Here is a 24,457-nt window from a genome sequence, read left to right as displayed (position 1 = left end):
TCCAAAGACAGATAATTGAGGAACAAGCAATATCTGAAAGCTGCAGCATTTGTTTTAGTGACTACAAGCGTGGACAGACCATAATAGTCTACCATGTAACCATGGGTTTCATGGGCACTGCGTAAAGCGCTGGCTGCAGCAAAACCCCAACTGCCCACTGTGCCGCCATAAAACAGTTACACGGAGAAGAGGCAGACCTCATATCATAACATCAAGAACCTATGAAGTTGATGAATGAGGCTGCCTTTAACCATAATGTCCATCCCCAGTTCCTCTTCTATGAAACACCACTCATAATAATAATATAACAGAAATATACTATAAAACTCTGTTTTGCAAACTCATTATTTAACCCCTTCAGTTTTTGGTACCTGAAGTCTCAGAGCAATTTTGCCATTTTTTGCGGTATGTCGGTTCAGCGATTATTCCCCTTTCCTGCAAATAGTGTACCCATGTAAACTATATACTGTTTGTTTTCAAGGAGAGAGGGCTTGAACTTGGAGCTTATACTACAGTGGTTACTTAATGCTTAATCCACTATCTTGCCGTTATAGCTTATTGGGACTGTTATACCAGTGAAACCCAGTAATATACTGGGTAATGAATTACTTACCAGAAAACCTAAAAAATTTAATTTAACTCAAGTGATTATGTTGGAGGACATAACAAAATAATAAGTCTTTGGTACGGTATTATTTGATTTGCAAATTTACATTGGAAATGCATTTCCTCCACAAAGGATTTGAGGGCAAATCAGAAAAAAATGTTCAAAAAAACTTTGCATGACATAGAATCTTAGCAAAATGAATGTAGAAATAATTGGTCTCCTGGAGTACCTAAAAGGAACAGAAATTAGCTGGTTTCCAATTTCTCACGTTCTGAGCTTGATGATACATTGACAAAATGGGGAACGGTACGTTCATATAACTTTTGTACATCAAGTCACAAGCTAGACGGAGTGAAATCTTACAGTGAAATTCTATGTTCCCTAGATAGACTAATATTACACGGCTGTAATCCACATTTGCTTTTAGCTTCAATGTTGGTATGTGGGGATTGAAATGCCAGTTATGGTGCTTTAATTAGTATGAATCAAAGTTATAATATTGAAATTAGTTTCCTTTTTATATATATATTTAAGACACTGCATGTATTTTCAAATAGTTATTTGGTTTTGTTTTAGCGGTAGTGTTATAATAGAGGATTCCCAAGCTTCATAAACCTTTGCACCTTGTTTGACTTCAAAGATCAAAGTCCATTCCAGATACAAGTGGTAGACTTGTGCAAATACATCAAAACGGTGGGACAAATTTTCCTTTTTGTTTTTGGTTCATTCGTCTTCAGACAACAAATTTTGTTTCCTGCTTTGTTTTCTTTTCCCTCCACTTTTTAATGTTGTTCTCCTGGCCTCTTCTGCAACAGGGTGGAGCCTCAGCGAACACCCTTTCCTCCTATTGGAGGAATGGGGGAGAGGCTGTCCTGGTGGTATGTGCAAAGGCTCCATCCTGTTACAGAATTACTACACCAGGCCAGAACAGAAAGGGCCTGGATACTTTCAGTAGTAGCCAGTTACTGAAATCACAATGTACTGGACTGTTATTTACTTAGGTTCAATCAAATGGAATGATGCAAGGTTGAATGATCAATGTCTACATATTAAAAATTTTAATTGGCTTTAGACAGCATGTCACTGGTTACAACTTGGCATTGACATGAATGGCAATAAAGGGGTCTGCAGCAGAGCTGCTAATGACAAAGCGAGCTGAGCCAGTGCTGCTCACAGTGACTTGTGTGCCTGTGCAACGAGTGCCTTCTTTCTGCCCAGAGATGACATCACAGTAGGTACCAGCCGGAAGACCTGTGTTCAGAGTGGCGTCCATATTCCTGAAAGAATAATGTGAGATTTTTCAGAAACAAAATCCTATGATTTATGTTAAGCTATACTGTTATACTGAAAGTATGTGGACATTGCTTTTAATTATTACGTTTAGATGTTTCAGCCACACCCATAGCTAAAACATGTATAATATTAAGGAAATAGGCAGCTTTTTCCATAGACATACATTGGGCGTAGAACAACTAGTCAATTTGTGAAATTTCTGCCCTGCTAGATCTGCTTTGGTGCTATTACTGTGACATGGAAGCGCTTAGGAGTAACAGAACCCCAGTCACAAAGTAGGTAGAACACTCACACTCACAGTGCATGGCCCTTGAGTGCTGAAGCTGGTAGCATCCTTAGTACATTTTTTACAAATAATGTTAGAAGTTATTTGTTGAGAATGCACAAGTCCACTTAAGGCATAAAGTTCTCACCATGACTCGTTGTTAAAGACAATAAACCCTTTGTTTCCACGTCCAAAAGCAACTTGATTTCCTCCATTGTCCCACCAGTTAGTAAAGGATTGCCCATTAACCACATTACGGAAGATCACCATGTTTCTGGAAGAAAAGTACATCATTGTTTAGAAAATGAACTTAAGTTAAAAGAATGCAAACACAGTACAAATAGCGGAACATGATGGTTTCCAAAAAGTGTTCCTTACTTAATCTGGCGCCATCTATGTTCACAGACCCAGTCGTTGCCACAAGTAGAGTCAGCATTAATTATGACAGATTTGGTTGACCCATCAGAGTTGCTTGGTGGTCCAACCCAGTCATTGACATCCTAAATAATTGAGAATGCGTAGAGTGAGGCATTGTAAATGTGAAGAGTGTTTAGAACGCTTTACCCCACAATGTGGAAGGTGGTGCCATAGTGATAGAACACACACAGGACACATAAATATGCAATCAATAACCAATAGTTCATTTCCACCAGCCAGTACTCCATGTGTGGGAGGATACAATGAGTAATGACAGTGATGTAGGATGCATTATATTACAGCAGAGTAAAGAAGCCAGAACTGTTGGACTCTTATGTGCATGTGAAAAACTTAAGGATAAAAGAAAAGAACCTATTTTAATTAAAAAGTCTTGTGGTTTTATAAGTAAATTACTATTACAATATGTTCTTCTTGTGTTATACTCACCCTAATTACTGAACTTATTTTCCAGCAAATCTAAATCCTGCTAGATATTTGTGAACAAAATCACAGAATATTAAGAAAATGCAGTTTTTACCTTTCCATTCACAAAGCTTCTTGGCCAGCGGTAACTTGACATGACGCGCGTTACTCCATAGGGATGAGCAAGCATGAAGCCAACTCCCATTTTGTACAAGCTGGGGAGGCCAGAAATATTGATTTTTTTTTAAAATGGAAGTAACAATCAATAAAACAAGTAAATATTTTGTCTATAATAAAACTGTCTTACCGAGCATCCCAGAAGGTGAGAATAGAGGCTCCACCAGCACCGTGACCTCGCTGGTTATCATGATTGTCTACAAAGACCAGGGCTCTGTCATTTGGCATGAATCCCCATCCTTCTCCCCAGTTCCTTCAAAAAGTAAAATTGTTAAGCCAATGTTGCTTGTGTTTATTATTATTGCATTATTGTGCATTATTATTATACCTGGGAACATTCTATATGAGCTGACCCTGAGATGCTTGAAATATTAATCTTTTGATAGCCTATCATTAAGATTGCATGTAGTGACGCGCCAAATGTGTTAACCAGATGGTTCTAATACAAGTCCTCATGGAAACCTTGACATGTCATTATTTAAAGATACGCTTAAGTCACCTGCCTTTAATCATTGACATGAACCATAACAAACTGGTAGCAAAAGCACAGCAGTGTAGAATAGGAAGGGATCAGTCCAAGACTATGCTACCCTGTGAATCTGTCCCTTAATCAAGAGACCCTGAGATTGGGGCAAAAACCCTGAGAGGTCCCAGGTATGATTATCATGCACTTACTTCAGGTATGCCATCTTTTCACCATTCCATTTGCGAATGACGTTTCCAAGTTTTGCACCATATTTGAATTCTGTTACACGTCCGTTTCCAAAATATTGACTTGCTGAAATGGCTTCTCCGCCTAAATCAATCACCTACCGGGAATAAAGACTAATGTTTAATTTTACAGTATACTATTACATGCTGCGGTGTCAGTAACTTTATATTTAATTAATTAGGACATATGATATAAACCAGAGAAAACAATAATTGAATGTTTGCCAACCTTATCTCTAATAATAATATCCCAAATATCAGTGTATTTGAATATTATCATATATACATCTAAATGTATGTATAAGAGTTCAATGTTGGTGATTCCAAACAGCAAATATATGAACTTGAGTAGCCCATGTATTAGCAAATCACGTTAACATAGCTTTATTTACGTGAGCAAGTTAGTAGGTTTTCTAGATTGTGATCCTATATATATACGTAGCATTTAAATACTGTATACTGTAACAACACACACTCATACTTACCCTTTACTTTGCCATTGTTAATGTTATTATATTTGACCAATGTGTATGCATTTGTAACCTTTTTACTATATCAAAGAAGCAACATTAATGAATGCGTGTTGAACTGTGTTTATTCATTAGTGGCAATTAAGCAGCTATAGTCAAATATTTTACCTCCTGGAAGATGAAAGGACGGGATCCACTGGGAAACCACTGAGTGTTCAGATTGCTCAGTCGGCCTACAATGTTTTGGATATCTCCAGGCCACATATGCTTAGCTGCGTCAAGTCTGAAGCCAGCAACTCCAATGCTGATCAGAGTGTTCATGTATGCTGCAATCTTGCCACGGACATATTCTTTCTCCAAAGCCAGGTCCAATAGACCTACAAGGCGACAATCTCTCACCTGTGGGGGGGGGGACAATTGATATGCCAATGAACTTAATCATACTAATCAGCAATCTATACGTTGTTCATTGAAATAAAATTATACCTGATAAGCATCACTGTAGTTTTCAATCTCTCCACTTCCAGTTTTGCATTTGGCATCATTAAAATCCAGAGAGGAGTATGGCACGCCTGGAAAGTCTTTTGTGCCAGTGTTGTACGCGCTCCCGCAGGTTGAACGAGTTCCGGATCCACCAGCTGCTCCACACATGTGGTTGATGATAGCATCCACATAGATGTTAACCTAACAGCGTACGAAAGTAAGTTAGTGATTTTGGTGCAATTCAACTTAGCAACCTTGACCATGACAAGTATGGATGATAATAGTTAGAGTTCCACAGTGCAACCTGGAGGTTAGAATTTAATACTTAGAAATATTAAGGTACGCAACACACATTTAACATGTATTCTATGATTTAAAATTCATCTAGATTGTTAGCCTGGTCCATTTATGATAGTGCTGGACATGTTTCAAACAAGAATGCATCTTTATCTGATAACATCCTGGAAATAAATGTTTTATCATCTTGCATCCCAGCAGAGGAAAGATGACATTTATTAGAATTATCATACCCCAACATTGTTACAACGGGTGACCATGTCCCTGAACTGCTGCTCGGAACCTGATCGGGTGCAGAGTTTGTAGCTGATAGGCTGGTATCTCTCATACCATGGTCTGTTGGGGCTGGTGATGATCAGATTTTCATTAGGTGGGGAAATCTGCAATAAAACAAAACATCTCAAAGTATGGTTCTTTGCAATTTCTAAAAGTATGCAACATTGCGAAAGCAGATGACATAGAACAAGAAATATTCTATTTAATATAAGTGTACTTCAATATGTATTCCTTGGTAAGTCTGCCAAGGACATGAAACCATCCCTTTGGCAACCAGTGGGTTAATCCATTTTCCTTTCTGTATAACATCACATTTAGTTACATTTAAGAAAGATTCATTTGTGTACCAAACATTTTTCAATTTCCAAATAGTTCCTCTAAAGGATAATTACATTTGCGGTTTCAATGGGAACAGAGCGCAATCTTTTGGGCACCCAGCAATGAATTCTTGGTGGACTCAAGTTCTTAAACCAAGTTGGGGACTAAAAGTGACTGGGAGCTCTATGTTTTAACACACGTGTTTTAAGGTTTAAGAATTTTAATTAAGATGCATGTGCTTAAACTGTGATATCTAAACATTCTGGCCTATGCGCGGCCCTTGAGACCTGGCGTCCCTCTCCCCAGCTTTGGATTGTATGGGTTATGTCGATAGAACTCTACTAAAACTACATATTCATGTAACTAATCCTGTCATAAAATATCAGAACTGCAAAGTTTGCAACTTATCTATGTTTTGTACTATAATATTAGTATTAGGGTATTTTGGATACTTAATAATACAGTCTTTCTTAAAGGACTCTTTTTTGCAACTTGCAATTACTATAATATATATATATATATATATATATATGTGTCTGTGTGTGCACAAACAATAGCTCCTTGGATTTAATACAAATTATACAATTCTAGTAGACGATAATAACACCCCTGTTACATTTCAGTTACTATAGCCAAGTTTAGAACTGGCATACTATAGAGATCCTGAGGGTTCAATTGGTTTTACTATAGTTATTTTTAGGACAGGAAAATCTTGCAATCTAACCTTTTAAGTATTATATTGTATCTAAAAGTAAGCTAAGGAGTCAAAGAGTCCACTTACCTGGACACCACCAAACCCATTGGGTGCCAAATAACGTTCACATTCTGCGGCAATGTCTGCCCATCGCCATTCGAACAGATGGACAATAGAAGTCCTGCCGGATCTGAGATAAGGATTGTACTGGGCAGAGCAAAGCCCGGCAAGCACAAGGAGAAGTAGTAGCTTCATCTTGTGTTCTACTGTGGCCAACAATCTTCTTTCTTGCCTTTTTATACTACAGGATGGATAGCAGATCCAAGGTGAACCTGCTACTTAGCAAACCTGCAGGTGACTGTATGCCAAAAATTCTCATCATTATGTAACTCATAATTCTTCTGCAGTCTGCATAGAAAATGTTACCTTGAGAATGCTAAAGATAGCTGTAAGCATTACGTTGTTTATCAAATAAAAAATGTCCACTGTACTTTAGATTTTCGGAAACAAACAAAGATAAGTAGAAGATCTTTGTGAGGGAGAGGTAAAAGTGAAGGCTATTGTGAAGGCTGACTTTTCTAAAACTATAATACAGTATTTGTAGGTAAATCTTTGATTTGTCTGGATGTTCTGCTAAAGGCAGAAGAAGATTTCCTTACATTTATTAGCAAGACTAAAAGAAAATTAAGACTATGGTACTATGGGAAGGAGAAGAAGGTTGCATTTAGGAATTATAAGATGATAAGTGCAAATATATGGTATAGCTAAGCTTAAGGATGCAAAACACATTTTTTGCATTATCAAAGGTGATAAAACCAAGTTTAGATATAAATGAGAAAAGAAAAAGTAAAGAATGAAACATTATTAATTGAAGGCAAATGAAGAATTATATATATATAAAGATTAAGATGTAGCTGACTGCCTAAATAAACACTTCTGTTGTTTTTACAGGGAAAAGGACCTCAGAAAGGAGAAACAATTAGACACGAAGATCATGTGTGTTAACAGAGGAAAAAGTTCTACTTGAACTCTCTAAAGTAAAAATAGAGAAATCCATGGAGCTAATGGGAAATACCCAAAGGGTATTAAAGCAGCCCTGGAAATATTTGGACAACAGCCCCATATATTTTTTTTGCATGGTGAAGCTCATTTTCCATACACCACACAGGGCCTTGGGGCAGCCCAACTTCACAAGAAACTTGTCCCACAGTGCCACCTTTGCACCCAGCTTCTCTGTGCTACCACTGCCCCTTAAATACCACCACATGCCTCTGAAACAACCTGCATGTGCCACCTCTGTCCTGCCATCTCTCTTCCATAAACAGCCTGAGCCACCTCTGCCCCTTAAACTGCCTGCCTGTGCCACCTGTCCTCACAATCTCTCCTATTGCCTATGCCACCTCTGCTCCTAAGCCTTAGAAAGTCATTCACTCACTTACTGAATTCACCCATTCTCTCTCCGGCCCCCCCTTACCTCATCTGCGGATTTCACTGGTCCGGGTGCTGGCTGAGCCATACTATGCAGCCCGACGGACCCCTTACGCAGGCCCGCAGCTTACCACTGCGGCACCCGTGCAACGAAATTCTCTTTTCCCTCGCTGGGGAAGCAGGAAACCTGTGCAGGAGTGTTTCCTCACACAGTGTGTGAGCATAGACATTTGTGAGGCCCATGTTCTGCTTGGCCACCGGAAAACCCCCGGGTTTCAGCAACATCTCCTGAGTATAGTGATACCACCCATGAATAGGTTTGGCAGGTTGTTTGGGAGATAAAAGGCCACATTTGGGACATGTGCAATTCAGTTTTTCAACTTGGAATTTTGACATATGCCCACCTGTCTTATTTGGGACAACTTTGAGGCTTGTCAGTTCAGTTTGTCCTCATCAAATATATATGTTTGAAAACTAGACACCGCAGTAGTAGTAATACTACTACCAGCCTTTGTCAAACCTTTGCTCACACATTTTACTTCAGGAATGAATGTACTGATCCTGGTATGTGTCACTGTCAAACAACACCTCCTGAGTGCAGTGATACCACCATGCATAGGTTTGCCTGGCTGTTTCAGGCCGAAAGGGATGTGCACATTTTTCAATATTAAACATTGACATTTGGTGAGCCTGTGCCCATGTCCTATTAGAGAGATCTGTGGACCCAGCCAATTCAATTTACCAGATGTAACCATATATTTTTGAAAACTAGACAACCCAGGGTATTTCAAATGCTGGTATTTAAATTTTTTATCAAAGTTTGCAGAAGTATTCTTTTGTGTTTCCACATATTTTAGGTATGCATTTACAGTTCCTGGTATACATTGTCAAACACCACCTCAATATGTGCTCAGCAACATCTCCCGAGTTTAGCGAGCCCACCTATGCATAAGTTTGGGGGCTAAAAAGTTGCAGTTGGGAGATGTACTGTTGTTATCTGGTCAGTTCGTGCCTATGTCTTATTTGTGACATCAAACCATATATATTTTAAAACTAGACACACTAGGATATTTCCAATTCTGGTATTCCAACTTTTTATGCCAGGATTTTTGGGAAGACACAGCACCAATTTTAGGACTTGCTCATTAATATATAGTTTTTACATTTTTTTATTTTTCTTAATACATTCTGGACATATTATCTTTGAACTGGATGATTCCCCTTATAATGCCATGGTCACAGGACAGATATATACACCAACTCTTGTGTCAGAGAAGAAGATCCAAGGGGACCAAAAACATGTTTGAAAGAGAAGCCCAGTATGTAGCAATATAGTGCCCCCAAAGCACATCCAAAGGTTCTGTATCAAAAATCCATGAAGGTATCAAAATTATTTAAACTGTGTAAACAACAGGCTATCTTCAAAAGGAAGGGATAAAAAAAATAAATAAATAAATAAAAAAAAAAACCTTTTAATGAAGGGGGTCTTCTAGAGGCAAAATCTCATGGTGCAACAATAGGGGAACTAACTTGGAATAGGTACAGTTGCCACCTTTAACTGTTTAGGGTCCTTCTATGCAGTTTTGTTGAATGTATTATGGATAATAACAGTTGACACAAGTTATACAACTGGTGAGGGTGGTCAGATGTTGCCCGAAATATTGTTCATACTACCAGTTATGCGTTAAAAAAGCATAATAAAATTCAGCATTTTGTAGTTTACACAGGCCTTTTCAAGTAGCACGTAAATAAGATATTTTGTAACTATCGAAGCTATGTTTGGGGAGGAGAGTTATGGAGGGCACAGCATTTTACAATTAATTTAATTTTAGGAATACAAAGTGCAATTTGAGTAACCACATACTGATCCAAATCAAAACCAAGCACCTATACTGGATATGCTTGTGATTTTATAGACTTTAAATAGTAGGAGAATAGAGCATAAGGAATAAACAATGAACTGCAAGTTTGCAAGAGGACAGTCTGCTCCTTCTACGCCACTCTGTCAACAGGTGTAAATAATGTTGTTAATGTTCGCTATCCCCTACTGTAAAGGTTCTACAGAATCATCTGGAGCTCTATTAATATATGTAATGTATACATATACAATCCTCTAGATTGTAAGCTCGTTTGAGCATGGCCCTCCTCACCTGTTGTCTCTGTAAGTCAATTTGTTATGTTACATACTACTTGTTATGTCCCGTCTACCCATCGTACAGCGCTATGGAATTTGATGGCGCTATATAAAGCAATAATAATAATGTATAAAACTGTTAAAACAAATGTAATATGCAGAAAAACTTTCAATGCACCACAGCATTGAGTTCCGGTGCATTGTATGTTGGTAAACTTATGAGATCCTAGATGTACAATCCGATGCTTTCATTACATAGTTCATTGGTTTTTGGTAATTTCTTCTCGCATTTTTAAAATGTCTACTGATTCTTCCTAAAGCTGAGTAGTACCTGTCCTCTTGCCAAACAGGATGTATAAAATATACCACCAAATGTTGCTACATAGTGAGATCATATAAATTCATAGAACAGTCTACAACATAATGCTTTAAAATTTTAAAAAGTAGGTATGGTAAACTTTAAGACAGCTTCTTCAGAGTTTTAAGTGTATGTGCACATCATGTTAAACAAGATACTGTCCCAATAATTATTAGGGCACAAAACTGACCGAAAATACATATTTAATCTCCTCATTAAATTTCAATACTTGACTGTCTACAATACCTTATAATGAACAACTTTATTTCCATTTGGCACATGAAATTAACGCTGGACAAGTAAGCCATTTTATTAACTTAACCCCAAACAATTCACCAATACACTACCTCGAAATACCATCAAAAGCAACACAAAATGAAAGAGACACCAAGCACCATTTTATAAAAATATTTATTTACATGCTTAAAAAACAAAATGTACACCGTCCAATAAATCTAATATAATTCAAATATACAAGTCATTTTTCACCATTAGTTACGCGTGGGTCTGCAGAATTGCGGCTGCTCACCTCTGGATGACATCACCTGGAATATTAGAAATAGATTAAGTCTCCAGTCTGCTGCAGACATCCTTCTGACAAAAGGATTACACGTAACGCAGGTTGTATTTTCACCTCTGAAATTCTTAAACGTACAAATAAATGCATATCTAAAACAATTTATAGCTCAAACAATTTATAGGTGTTTGTAATCATAAAATTGCAGGAACTAAAAGGATCAACGCTTCAAAAACTTCTAGTCAAGTCCCAAGAAATGCGTGTACTTAATAAAAACGTTCCTAAGTACACTACAAATGAATGAATCCTTGTCAGTTATGTATTTAAAACACCAGTAGCGGCCAAGTAACGCACCATCCTATTTTAACATCAGGTAGAGTTAAAATTGAGCAGAAGATGGGCCAATTCTATACCCTTGTCAGGCAAAAGTCATATATAAATCTGTGAACACCTTGAAGAGCCTATGGCTCTATTGCTGACCAGCCTACAACAAATAGTCCATAGTCTATAGAGGCTTTCTTGTTATATTCCACTAATGAGGTATTTTAAAAATACATCATAAAAGAAGAGGAAGACCTAACTCTTCAGATATTGAAGATATCTAATCAAACCACTAAAAATTGTGCTGGATAACTATTGTAAAAAAAATAATTGCAATGAAACATTTTTTCTCAGATGGAAGCCAGTTATTTTTCACTACCACTTTGACCCCCCCCCAAAATAGGGGTATTTATGAAAATAAACCTTTTTTTCCCCCCCTATATTTGTCTGACTGGCCTATTTACATAGCTGGACATGAGCCGATTTCCTTTATTGGGCTTGATAAAAAATCAAGTCACTCACACTCTGTGAATGGATTACTACATGCAAAAAAATATTGCCATGACCCTGAGAAAGTGGCTTTTGACTTTGGGGGGACAGGGTAACAAACAAATAAAAAGTACTGTACTCGACCCTGATTATAAACACAAACATAAGACGAAAAAACCTTGTCTTATATTCGAGCAAATACGGTACATCATTGTCGAATTCTAAAATAGGCCCATATACAATTTCACCCCAGAGAAGTCTTCACTTAATTTATGCTTATGTGCGTTTGTGTATTTTGCAGAATTTGTGAAGTAATATTGTAGAAGACAGACAAAGAATTGGAATTTTCTAAACTGTCATTTACATAAAATATAATCCTCCCGTTACGCTTTTTTGAATGTGTAAAGTTTAAAAAAAAAAAAAAAAAAAAAAAAAGGTATACGTTTTAATATACAAAAGGATACAACAAGAAAGGATACATTTTCATGCCACACAAGAGCAGTTACACGGCCATCTTTAGAGAGAAGAATAGCACAACTGTTTTGTTATACTTTAACAGAAAAACAGAAACCACACTCTTTTAGCAGAACGTGTTTTTCTTAAAAAAACAAAAAACTGTCAAATCTCTAATCGATACCTGGGATTTTTCACAACACCTGTTTCTCCAGCAAATGAAATGAAATCCAATGGTTTTTACACTCACCTTCAAAAGTAATTATATATTATACACACACACACACACACACACACACACACAGATCTGCTTGCAGCATGTATACTACATTATAGTATTTGTGATTAATGTCTTTTACACACAAACACAATACCGTAAAGATCGGTACATTTACTTTTCCATGTTGACAAGTCACGTTTTTCCGGCTTGCAAACATAAGGGATAATTTTAAAGGCCTGTGAAGTCTGTATGCTGTCGGAACAAGTTAATTCTACACAGCATGAATATATGTTTTAGTAATGAAATGGTTTTCGGTATCAGGCCATAAAGTTTCCCGGTCTAATGAAACCGTCTCTCAACATTCACCAGATAAACCAAGCACATCATTCTTCCCATCTTACCGCTTACCTTTTCCCTAACGTTTCTTTTCTTTTTTACTGTCATTAGACTTGGGACGAGCCGATCGTGCAAATTGCTGTTGTTGATTTAAGGCAATTAACAGATTGTGAAGAACGGGTTTGCTGTTGTTGGGACATTAACAAACAATCCATAATAGACACCAATATAAAATATTCAAATCCTTAAAGAGTTCTACCTATTAAAGTGGTAGTTTGCAGGAGAATAGCAAGTTCACTTTGCATTATTAGAATGTAATCTGTGAGCTTCTCTAGCGAGAAAAGCCACGTTGGCCACTTAGATCACAGTTTAATACACGTTAATTAAGCATATAGGGCTAACCCTTACACATTGTCCCTGTGCAGTGCAGGAGATATACTTACCACCAGTAATCATCAACACTGCCGGATATGGAACTACCATTGATTTCAAGCATGGGTTATTACACATTTTTTTATTAAAGAGGCTGCCTGGGACACTTGAGTGACGCTTTATGATAAGGGCATGAATAATTTGTATGAGGTACAGCATGCATAACGTATCTACCTTGCCTGGAATTACTATTACTAGTCTGCCAATCCACTAGCTGTAGACAAAAACAGCTAATATTGCAAAATGTGGTAGAGGCTGCCATCTCTAAAATCTATATGTTTGATATAATTACTTTGTCTGTAAACGCCATTTTACTTATATTAGTACAGGAACTTTAAAATCTTCAAAAATATAAAGTTATATAACTATGGTATTTTGCAGTGTATATTGATTTGTTCAGCTAAGAGCCAAAAAAGGAGGTTTAAAGGGTAATTGGGGACTTCCTACCATGGGGGTTGGCAAAAATCCCACCCATTATGAGAAGCACTTTCTGCATACTATTGAATGTTAGCAACACTTCCCAGCATATCGACCAACAAAAGGATACAATCACCATTGGTTTGTCATGTAGGGTGTATCCATGAACATATTTTAATGCCTTTGATGCAATAGTCTCATTCGGGAATCCAATGAAAGCTTGTCCCTTCATTCTTCCTTCCTTCATCAAGCGAATGTCAAACCTGCAAATACATTAAGAAGCAGAATTAAAAATATACTAGTGGTAATAGAAATAGGATTTTCTTTTACTTTGTTGATGCCGTACCAAAACATGGTATTCTTTTCCTTGCTGTTAAGCAAATGTACAGTCTGCACAGTCATGTCTGCTTAATCATAATGAATGTCAACATATTTTGACAGCTTTGTATTAAATGGCTGTAGATTTATAAGTCAACTTACACATAAGCAAAAGGGGATTGGTTCTGACATATTGCACTAGCGGGTAACCACTTTCCAATGTATTGTCAGCATTGTAAAAAAAATTTATGATAGATCACTAATCAGATATTTCATTCAGGGTAAAACTGAAGGTCATTCAAACACCATCAGTGATGGCTAAAAACCAGAAAGGAATATAAATACACACTGCCTATCAGGGTAGAAAGAGCATACGTTGAACTTACATATTCTTTTCAGTTTCCGATGTAAGGTCAATAAATCTTCCAAAAATAAACTTGAGCTCCTGATGAAATGAAACACAAAACACAATATTTATAGAATACTTTCTACAGCAAATGGATAAAAGTAGAGAACTCCGGAAGAATATTCCAGAGACTACCAATATTATTGTCCCACTGATCTTACCTTTTCATCTACCTGCTTTGCTAAGTTCTTCACATACAGTCTGCAGTTTGGTTCTCCTGGGTCATAACCTTTGAAGACTGAAAGATTTCTCATTTCTGTAAAAATAAGATATGGCATTTTTATATCCATTCGTGATATTTATACATAATACACATCCCCACTATTTATCATGTACGCCTATATTCTTACCGTCTTTAGAAAGCCTTCCTTTCTCCAATTCTCTCCTAGAAATAAAGTCTTTTGGCATTTCATCTTCGTCCTCCTCATCACTCTGGTCTTCTTTCGGAGCGGGAGCTGGGTAAATCTTTCCGAACCCAGGCACAACCTCATTTGTTGCTGCCAACTCTTCAGACTCTAAATGAAGACGGAGACTTATAAACAATAATAATAATAGTAATAATAATAATAACAATAATATAGTCCTATAGTCCCTGAGCCTGCTAATAGCGATACAACCCCCCCCCAAACCCTCCACCAATCCCTGCAGGTGTCCATGGTAACGCCGGGCTGGAGCAGTTCCTGCATGCCGGCAGCTTGTCAGCATGAACAAAAGCGTTCTGGTTGCTGCTTACATGTACATAGTGGGAGCTTTTCATAAAAATATTTAGTTTTTGTAAAAAAAATTTGTTTGACATTTTTTTTTATTTTTTTTAGATCAGTGCCATCGTTGCATAGATTGCAGTATATAACTAGTCCCAGCATCACAGCACTTAAGGGTAAGATTAAATTGTATAGCCTAAACATATATCCTAAAGATAATAGTAGAAAAATAAACTTGCGTTAGACAATTTTGTGTGATCACACACACTGTTTATTCCCCCAATTTACTTCGCCTTCTTGGCTACTGACCCATTATAGCTCAAGCTTTAAAAGGGTTCCTTTACAAACAAAACCTCGCTGAGGTCAATGCAGACTGTGCCGACAATTCAAGAGATGCGCACACAAACCCGGGTGCAGCAGGTTTCCCTTGAAATGGAGCGATGTCGCAACCAACATTCACTAACCTCTAGAGTAAATCAGAGCATTAATACAGTACATAAAAAATATGTTCTTCCATAAGATATCGTAACTTCCTCTAAACTTCTCTTTCACTAATATCCCCTTTGGTCATCTTATCAACAGTTTAGTGAATTACTTTTACAGTCATTTATTTTTGGTGGTGTTACTTACCGTTAGCGGCTACTGGTATGTCCGCAGGGATATGGAACTCCATTTTTTTAGGGCCTAGGACACACGGTGTCTCAAATACATCATCAGGTTGCAATGGTGTGTGGTTATTACTGGAAGTAAATAAGAATAGGGACAGAACAATAAGAGGCACTGTTTGTAGTGACCTATAAAGGGTCTAAGGAACATTCACATGTACCAGAGTAACTGTCCAAGCTTCAATAAGTGTTCCCACTATATAAACAGTAATATTTACATTTAACCATATAATCTTTGCGACCAATTATAACTGGGGGTTTATAAACTAATGGCAAAAAGTTTTTATACACTCCTCCAACAGAGTCTACCACAAATCTGTTTTCCAATTATGTACCTGTGTGGAACAGTAGGTTTTGTTATTAGATCCTTTATTTTCATCTTTTTGCGTGGTCGAGGTTGCTTGTTTGCCTTTGCTCTCTTCGGCAGAAGATCTGAAATCATCTTCAAACGAGCCAGCCTAATATTTAAGAATGGAAAATAAACACAGAACGGCATCCAAATTAAATACGATAAGGTTATTTTCCACCCTCTATAGCCACGATACGCAAGATTTTTATTTCTCTGTTAAAGTATTTTTTTTTTTTTTTTTTTTTTTTTAAATTCTTTTTATTTATAACAAATAAGAGATATAAGAGATACAAAATATGAAAACGAGAGACAAAACACAAAACACAAATAGGCATACAGTATTACTTCGACGTCTTACATACAGTTACTCAGTAATTTCTTATGATAAAGTTAACTGTTTACATCTTTATAAGTTCATCCTTGATGCCTAAGTGGTACAGACATAATACAATACATTATTTAAAATGCTGTCTGGGTCATTGGGGCGAGCGTTCACAAACATATCCCAGTTTTTATTCTCTCTCGATATTATAATACGGTCAACACCCGTCAGGTTCTACATTATTGCCCATTGCAGGGGAAAAAGGAGAAAAAATATAGGACAAGTAAAGTAAGTTAATCTAGAGCTTTCTCCAAATGTTTTAGCCAAAGATCCCATGAAACAGATTTCTTTATAGAATAGAAATAAGATTTATATAATTGTCTTTCCATTTTGATCTGAAATTTCAATTGCGTAATAGCCGCATTCCAACATATATCAGTATCTTGTTTCCATTGCCGAGCTATTGTTATTTTTACAGCGATAAAACAATGGATAATTAGTTGTTTTTCTTTCCAGCTACAATTTGGCCATTCTAGATGTAACAGAGCAGATGCCGGAGATCTATTAATAGTTTTTTTTGTTAGAGTATATACTAAATCGAACATCTTAGTCCATACTTTCTTTATTCCCTGACAGCTCCACCATATGTGGAGAAAACTGCCCTTATCTAGTCTACAACGCCAACATAAATCAGAGCAATTAGAATACATCTTATGTAATCTCGTTGGAACCAGATACCACCTATTCAGAATTTTAAATTGTGTTTCCGCCAAAGATAAAGAATGGATTGATAAGGTGACATCATATAAGGATTTTTGCCAATTTTCGAGGTCAATTTCTATATTTAGTTCTCTTTCCCAGATATCCACAATCGATGGTTTTCTTACTGCTAAAGTTTGGATAGAGTTAATTAAGTCTCTACATTTAGATAACACTCTATCCACATAATTACCCGAAAAGATCCTTTGAATATTGGGCATAAGCCCCTGATTAACTGTTATTATCTCTTTCTGTATAAAGTTTTTAATCCTCAAATATTTAAAGATATCTGAATTATTTAAATGATATTCTTGTGTTAATTGTGGAAACGTTTTAAGTCCTGATGTGGTCATAAGTTGATCAAATGACACTATACCTTTGTTTCTCCAATCATCCAAATTTATGTTTGGTATAAAATATTCTGCGGACTTAAGTTTTGAAGTAATTGGGATTCCTGTTAAAGTATTTTTAACAACAAATGTTTTATTAAACATTGAAATAAACACTGACAGTATAATCAGAAGGTAAATGATAAACTGCCAACAGATGCCACAAGACGGAGGAAACACTGCAAAAGAAATCACTTGCATTGCAAAATAAACCTTTGATCTGACACATGTAAATACATACTAGTAATGTAATAGACACTAATGTACGAAAACCAACGATATACATATACTGTGCTCCAGATATGGCACATGAGCCTTATGTGGCGCACGGTATATGTAGAAGGGATGTTGCACATATGTGGCCCTGTATAATCAGTTATGACAGACATAAACCTTTAGGGAACATCAAACAACGTGCATACAAAATGATGTGTGAGAAACAAAAAAAATAAAAATAAATGACTTGATCCATTTGGGAAAATGAAGAACTATGAGACTTGCCGACTGAAAGTGTAACATTTGTAAGGACTGAAGCACACCTGTCTTTTTCATCCTCATCACAACTTTCATATTCTGACTCTTCCCGACTAGAGACCTCCATGTCATAGTCATCATCCAGCTCCGGAAGCGGGGGGTTCTCGGGAAGGTCTGGAGGGACAGGTGGGTACGGCGTTGGCACGGCTAGGTAGTCTGCATACTGTATGTAGTTCCAAATAAAAGAAACAGCTATTACTTAAGACACAATCAGCTGTCATCTGTTAAACAGCAAGCCGTTTTTATCATTTTAAATACATTCCGTTACACACGTGTATAACACATAACAGCTGCTTTCTGGACCATTTATTTGCAATGATTTTACTCAATTTCCATACATTATGTCTAAGCTCAATAAATGTTATTGTTATAAAATATTAAAAACAATCCACACTGTACCTTACTAAACATTGCCATGCTCATATTTCTTTGTAATATTTGATTCACAGACCCCTGAAAAAATGGGAATGATTGTTCCTAAATGTTATAAAACTCACCAAGGGAGGCTGCGCAGTAAGAGGTCCAAACGGGGCAGGCAAATTCATTTTATTCATTAAGTGTAGTACCTAAAAGTAAAACGGCTCTTAGGTATATTTTTCACAGCACGGGAAACAGACGGAAATGTGAAGAAGACTTAAGTTTTTAGAATGTCACTGAATTGACTTTCTTTCATCAAAATTCTATGAAAGAACATAAAATACAGACAAATAAAAATGGGTTGAAAAAGTACACCAGAAGAGGATAATTTGTTTACAACTCTGTATTATGTCTGAATAGGTCAACAACAACCATAAAATTATACATAAGAACGGCAAAAACATTAGGTAAATCAGTTTTCCGGAGGCTATGCCAATCATATAAGGAACAAGGTATTACCTGTACATAGAACTTTGGAACACTGGCTAAGGCGTTGGCAATGTTTGCAAGAATGGTGCTGGTCGGAGGCGGATAGAGGTATTTCAGAGTGGATTTTATTGGAAATACAAGTCTGTAGGGGTACAAAAGTTTGGCGAAACACACCAGTGATAAGTGTAATGTAACAAACACAATAAAACTACTAGAGCTACACTGATTGCTCAAAGAAAAAAATACTTTCAAGTATGAAAAATCAATACCTACGGTGTAAAAACATTTATACACAATGCGCATCTCCTGTTTGACTACAGAAGCAATCTCAAAAAAAAGGAAAAAATATGCTTTTTTATACTGACAATCAAGCACTAAAAGCATCTATCGCTTGTGTTTTATTTATAATGCTTATTTTTTTTTAAAGTGGGACTCCAGTCCTAGGTATCCCACAAACCAACAAAGCATATATAAGTTATAAGTACTTAAATTTTCTAAACCTAAAGGAAAAAGATCGCTTCCTACATGGAGTGATAATTTGGGAAACAAGACGGCTCCTAGAAGCACACACAGGGACTTTCGTTAGACAGCCCCGGGGATGTCTACACTGGAGCCCGGGACTGGTGGTAAACATCACATGGGGAGAGATGTGTTAAGTAAAACACATCTAACGTATGGCAAACAGCTGGGGTGGGGGGGAATACAGGAGGATTCTGCAGAATAAGCTATCATAAGCATCAAGGTGAACACGATGGCTGAAGTGTCCCTTTAATTAAAAAGATTTGTAGCCGTAGCATGTAATTTTTTCTGTTATTTTCCATGATCCGTCAGGGATGATCCCATTGAAATCCTACCGCTAATCCATTTAGGAAGCTGTAACTTTGATAGTTTACGCAGACTGTAGAAAGGCTTCTAGAGCTAGATCTTCTGCTGTGCCAAAACATGTCATAAAGACACAAATCTATATGGATATACCAGTTGGCTCTAACAATAATAGGCTATTGTCGCTGAAAACTTAAAGTTCACATTATAACCTACAGTGGAGAGCTCATACAAACCAAAAGGCTTTTCAAATGTATACAGAAAAATCTTGATCATTTGCAACTGTAGCACAAATCAGATTACTTCCAGGAATAATCCCTGATTCGGAATGTTTAACCAGCACACGTTATATAACAGAACACCTGTATAACGCACAATATATAACAAACTGTTTGCGAACACCTGTCGGAAAACCTTATCAGCTCAAACCTGGCAACTCTGCTGTAGTCAAACTATATAATAGTGTAAAGCGGATAGAGAACAAAATGGATTATAAATTAGCATTTTATGCTATGTTAGATCAGGTAAACGGTGGGAATAATTTACATTTCAGAGAAGAAAGAAGAAGTACAGACCCATGGTTTGGTGCAATTCCTTGTTCAATAGAAACCTGGCTTATAGGCTTCACGTCTTTTCCATCATCTGCTGCCTTGGCACTAAAAATAAAATACATATATTAAAACAAGTTACTGAAACTACAGCAATGGATAAAATGTATAAAAAAAAAGCCACTCCACTGAGAAATTAACGACTTTACAATGCCTAGAAAGCTCTCTCAACACATCTGTTCATTAGCTGCAAAATACTCTAAAACCAAAAGGTATTTACTAAGCAGCAGGCAACTGGTCTCTTGGATAAGTACGTTTTTTCTGTATCACGTGCTATAGTGGACCAGACATTCTCAATTAAGTTCCATAGAGGGCTTTAGTATCATCCAACTTGTTGCTACTCTGGCAATAATAGCTTCTAGCAGACTTAGCTGGTGGAAAACAGTTCAGCCTTAAAACCGACGTATAGAAAACTTTCTGGGAGATCTGGGACTAATCAAATCAATTCAAAATGACATAAAACAGACTGTTGATGTGATCGGTTTGCCTGATCACATCTAGTTGAATTGTTTTACTCTGCTGTGAGAGCTGCATCATATATTTAAAATTGCTATCATACACAATCATGACGAACCAAGAAAATCCGCATGCTCCCTGGTACTGGCAGTTAATGCACAAATCTACTAGGATTGACCGTAAAATTCCAGTGCAATATTTGCTGAGGTGTTACCGTGGCTTTTACCTTAACAGAAAAAGTACGGTGTGAGCGTGAACACGAAAATACACGTACTAACCTTTTATTCTTCTCGGAGAAGGGGGGCTGATCTGGTAAATGAATGTGGTTGTCTTTTGCATACTCAACCACGAGGGTATGACCCAAAACCGTAAGTTGGTGGAGCACCGACAAAGCCTGAACATAAAGAAATGAAAATCCATATGAACCACCTTAGTAACTTTCCAATGACAAATACAGAAACCCGACGAAAAGGGGACATTGTAGGGGCCACTACAGATTACAGTCTCAAAGTCTTATCCTATCCTAGCATACGCTTTACAATCCTAGTGCTGCTTGCGCATGGGGTACGCTTGTCCACAGCCAGCCCCAGCTCTTGTAAAGTGTGTGTGTGTGTGTGTGTACTGTGCTACAGTCTATAGTTGCACAATAATAGAAAAGGTACACATAGTGCAGATTTTACGTGCGGCTCGTGTAAACTGTCACTGGATGAGAGCCTGAACTACGTTTAAGAGGATCTGCATAATTAAATGCGCCGGGCACAATCCCATAGAGAGGAAAACTAACCTTTGCAGCTGCAAATTCATTCGGGTAAATGGCAAAGGCTGCATTTTTCTGAAATAAAAGTAAATGAATGTTATAAGCACATCACAGACATATACTTAGCGAATATACCTTCAGGGCTATATATAAACACATTTATTATAGCAGCTGCTGCAAACTAAAGAGCAAAAAGCGCAGCACATAAAACCTTAAGTTATTAAGTCATCGTGAACCGGCTTCCAGCACTCTGAGGGGATGCAGATCATTGCACTCCCGTAATGTGCTGCAGTATACGGCAACACGGCCTCTCTCTCACCAGGCTTCCCCGGGAACATAACCGCACGCTCTCCGCCCCGGTCCTCTCCAGCAGCTCTCTCTGCTCATTCGGTTTTAGTTCAGCCGGCAGGTGCCGGATTAATAAAGTCTTAACGCCGCCGGATTCAGGCATTGCTTCAACCCGTGGCTGAAGCCTGCCGACTAGGCCGCGAGATTCTCGGCTGAACACTCGCGAGACTTCCATCGAAGCCGAACATCCATCCTATGGATGACCAGGAAGCATCAGAAAGAGTGATGAGGGCGCAGCACGTCACTGCCACCCAGTGGTCTATTAACAAACTGCAGCCCGAATGATTAAATTGGAGTTAGGGAAAGATTACTTTATGCCTAAACATCGCATAACGAAACACTACTTATTGCATATTATAACACCCCGAGTATGGGTATACATTGATTTTATATAGACATATGAAGGTGTATTCAATGTTAACAAATGGCAAAAATAACATGCAACAAAAAAATGGTAACAATACACTTTTTAGGTTGGGTTACTTTTTCATCCGGCTGGTGGCCGCACACTACAGCACCGTACATGATCTTTCTATTTTTAAACCTTCACATGGACACTATGTCCACCGCTGACATCAATGGGCCGCATCCCGCAAGGGAAGGCTCCGGGCAGCTGGAGCACAGAAGTTCCCAGGTATGCACATGGGGGGCCGGAAACTAAAAGACGCAATTTGCTAAAGCCATCACCAGGGACTTATTTTCCTGAACTGTAAAATGCATTTTATGTGTCATAACCACTTGGAAACATAGAGATCAACTGAATTTCACATGCGGACCCTGCATTGTGTGTATAGATCAAATGAAAAACATAAATATTTAATAAATATCCTAACAAGATCTACATTTGTAATAATGATAAAAATGTAAGTGTATAGTGCTTAGAGAGAGTGTATGTGTGCATGTAATTATGTGTAAGGGTAAGGAGTTGGAAAGGTTGTTTCTGTATGTACGTATGTATGTGCAAGTATATGGTGTTGGAGTGGCCGTGTGTGTATATGTGTGTGTATGTATCTATGTATGTGTAGAGCTGCCTCTGACCATTATCACAAATCATAATTTATATAAGTCATGCCCCCAACCATAGTCATATCTCCCACCACCATCATCATATTCCTTCCCACCATGATGTCCATCCCTTATCATTGTTACCCCACATTCCACCAAAATCATCACCTCGCCATTGCTACACCAAGCATTTTTTCCCATTCATACCCCCCCAGCATGCCCCGGTTCATATTTATGGATACGCGTGTTAATCCAGTTACCTACCTGTCCTCTGAGTCTGTCAGCCTGCCTTCAGGTTTGGAGTATGGTTTCCCTCTCTGTCTCTGTCCGTCAGTGCTGGACCACATATGATGTTATATCCGGTGTGGTGCTGAATGGCAGATGCACTAGGGTGACCACATTTTATTTCTGCCATTCAGGGACACACTATGAAGCGGATGAAATTACAAACACAGGTATATACCGTATTTGCTCGATTATAAGACGACCCCCCAAAATCTAAATATTAATTTAGGAAAAAAACAAAAAGCCTGAATATAAGACTACCCTATAGGAAAAAAAGTTTTACTAGTAAATATTAATTCATGTAAACAATTTTTTCATATTTAATAAAAGCTATGATTGAGAAAAATATATATTTTTTTATTTCCTTTTATTTGCCAACCTGCCCCCCCCAGTTATGCACATCTGCCCCCAAGGTTGCCACTCTGCCCCCAGAAATGCCTTAATCCCCCTTTATTTGCCACTCTGCCCCATGATGTGCCTTTTAACCCTCTATATGCCACTCTGCCTCCAGAAATGTCTTATATATATATAAATACCTCCAGAAATGCCTTTTAACCCCCCATATGCCACTCTGGCTACACTCTGGCTAACAGCAATCAAACTCCTATCAAGCCAAGGCAGCCAGTACATGCTGGAACCTGGGGATGATAGGAGTTTGAGTACAGCCTCCCTATGCCATGCTACCCCCCCCTTACACATCCATGCTATCACACACACACACTCATTCACAAACATTTAAATACTCATTCATTCCATTAATCACACATACACACACGCTCAAACCCCCCCACCCCCTTACCTGAACTGCAGATCTCCCACTCGCAGACTTCTGCAGGGGCCCGGCTGTGCGAGCAACTTCTCTGGCCCCACCCCCAGAGGAAGGAGGGGGAGGCAGAATTATGTGACACTCTGCTAGCTTCCTGCTGCTAATAGAATAGACGCTGCTCGGGACCAAAGCACCGGTAAGCAGCCTGGCCCCAGCAGACATTTTTTTGAGGTCTAATTAGAAGACGACCTCGATTATAAGACGAGGGGTATTTTTCAGAGCATTTGCTCTGAAAAAAACCTCGTCTTATAATCGAGCAAATACGGTATATATCACATTTACACAACATCACATACATTTTATATTTTACATATACCGTATTGGCCCGAATATCACCCCCCCCCCTGGAAGTTCTGGTAGTGGAGATTGCCTACGTGTATCGCGCAGACGTTCACCGGCGGCGGCAATGCGCGTAGACAAACACCGCTGCCGGCACTGCCGCCGGTGCTTCTCCGTCATAGAGTTGAGGGGTGCTTTGGTAAGGGGCACTTCTAGGAAGGAGAGTGGAATATCAGGGGGGGGGCA

The 24,457-nt window shown here is 38.0% G+C and overlaps 2 protein-coding genes across 2 annotated transcripts; both read right to left on the bottom strand.

Annotated features, from left to right (window-relative positions):
• Positions 1-1,650: 1,650 nt before the first annotated feature.
• On the bottom strand, positions 1,651-6,716 carry LOC128500298 (pancreatic alpha-amylase). The gene is made up of 10 exons (XM_053469402.1): positions 6,519-6,716; positions 5,377-5,523; positions 4,850-5,047; positions 4,532-4,762; positions 3,858-3,991; positions 3,313-3,435; positions 3,121-3,220; positions 2,544-2,665; positions 2,314-2,439; positions 1,651-1,884 (listed from the first exon to the last, which is right to left on the bottom strand). The coding sequence occupies exons 1-10, from the start codon at positions 6,684-6,686 to the stop codon at positions 1,695-1,697; spliced, it is 1,539 nt and encodes a 512-aa protein (XP_053325377.1). The 5' UTR covers positions 6,687-6,716; the 3' UTR covers positions 1,651-1,694.
• Positions 6,717-12,760: 6,044 nt separating this feature from the next.
• RNPC3 (RNA binding region (RNP1, RRM) containing 3) lies at positions 12,761-21,972 on the bottom strand. Its single transcript, XM_053469664.1, has 14 exons — positions 21,788-21,972; positions 21,496-21,543; positions 20,990-21,105; positions 20,223-20,303; positions 18,856-18,967; positions 18,477-18,545; positions 17,985-18,142; positions 15,962-16,084; positions 15,592-15,701; positions 14,611-14,775; positions 14,422-14,516; positions 14,241-14,299; positions 13,667-13,799; positions 12,761-12,826 (listed from the first exon to the last, which is right to left on the bottom strand). Exons 1-14 carry the CDS (start codon positions 21,917-21,919, stop codon positions 12,767-12,769), a joined length of 1,461 nt encoding a protein of 486 aa, XP_053325639.1. The 5' UTR covers positions 21,920-21,972; the 3' UTR covers positions 12,761-12,766.
• Between the last annotated feature and the right edge of the window lie 2,485 nt (positions 21,973-24,457).

This window comes from Spea bombifrons, chromosome 6 (genome assembly GCF_027358695.1).
Source record: "Spea bombifrons isolate aSpeBom1 chromosome 6, aSpeBom1.2.pri, whole genome shotgun sequence".
In the NCBI taxonomy this organism is placed as follows: domain Eukaryota; kingdom Metazoa; phylum Chordata; class Amphibia; order Anura; family Pelobatidae; genus Spea; species Spea bombifrons.
Note: the sequence above shows the minus strand (reverse complement) of the source record. Positions and strands in the feature narration are given on the sequence as shown.

What these genes read in the sequence shown, in the direction of transcription:
- LOC128500298 (XM_053469402.1), bottom strand. Translation starts at nt 6,686, where the DNA reads ATGAAGCTACTACTTCTCCTTGTGCTTGCCGGGCTTTGCTCTGCCCAG. An exon ending in GAAAAGATGGCATACCTGAA is followed by an intron (nt 3,436 to 3,857) that starts GTAAGTGCATGA and finishes TACTTTTTGAAG; the next exon opens with GAACTGGGGAGAAGGATGGG. An exon ending in CTCACCTTCTGGGATGCTCG is followed by an intron (nt 3,221 to 3,312) that starts GTAAGACAGTTT and finishes TGGCCTCCCCAG; the next exon opens with CTTGTACAAAATGGGAGTTG.
- RNPC3 (XM_053469664.1), bottom strand. Translation starts at nt 21,919, where the DNA reads ATGCCTGAATCCGGCGGCGTTAAGACTTTATTAATCCGGCACCTGCCG. An exon ending in TTACTGCGCAGCCTCCCTTG is followed by an intron (nt 18,143 to 18,476) that starts GTGAGTTTTATA and finishes AACTACATACAG; the next exon opens with TATGCAGACTACCTAGCCGT. An exon ending in AGGAAGGCTTTCTAAAGACG is followed by an intron (nt 14,517 to 14,610) that starts GTAAGAATATAG and finishes TTATTTTTACAG; the next exon opens with AAATGAGAAATCTTTCAGTC.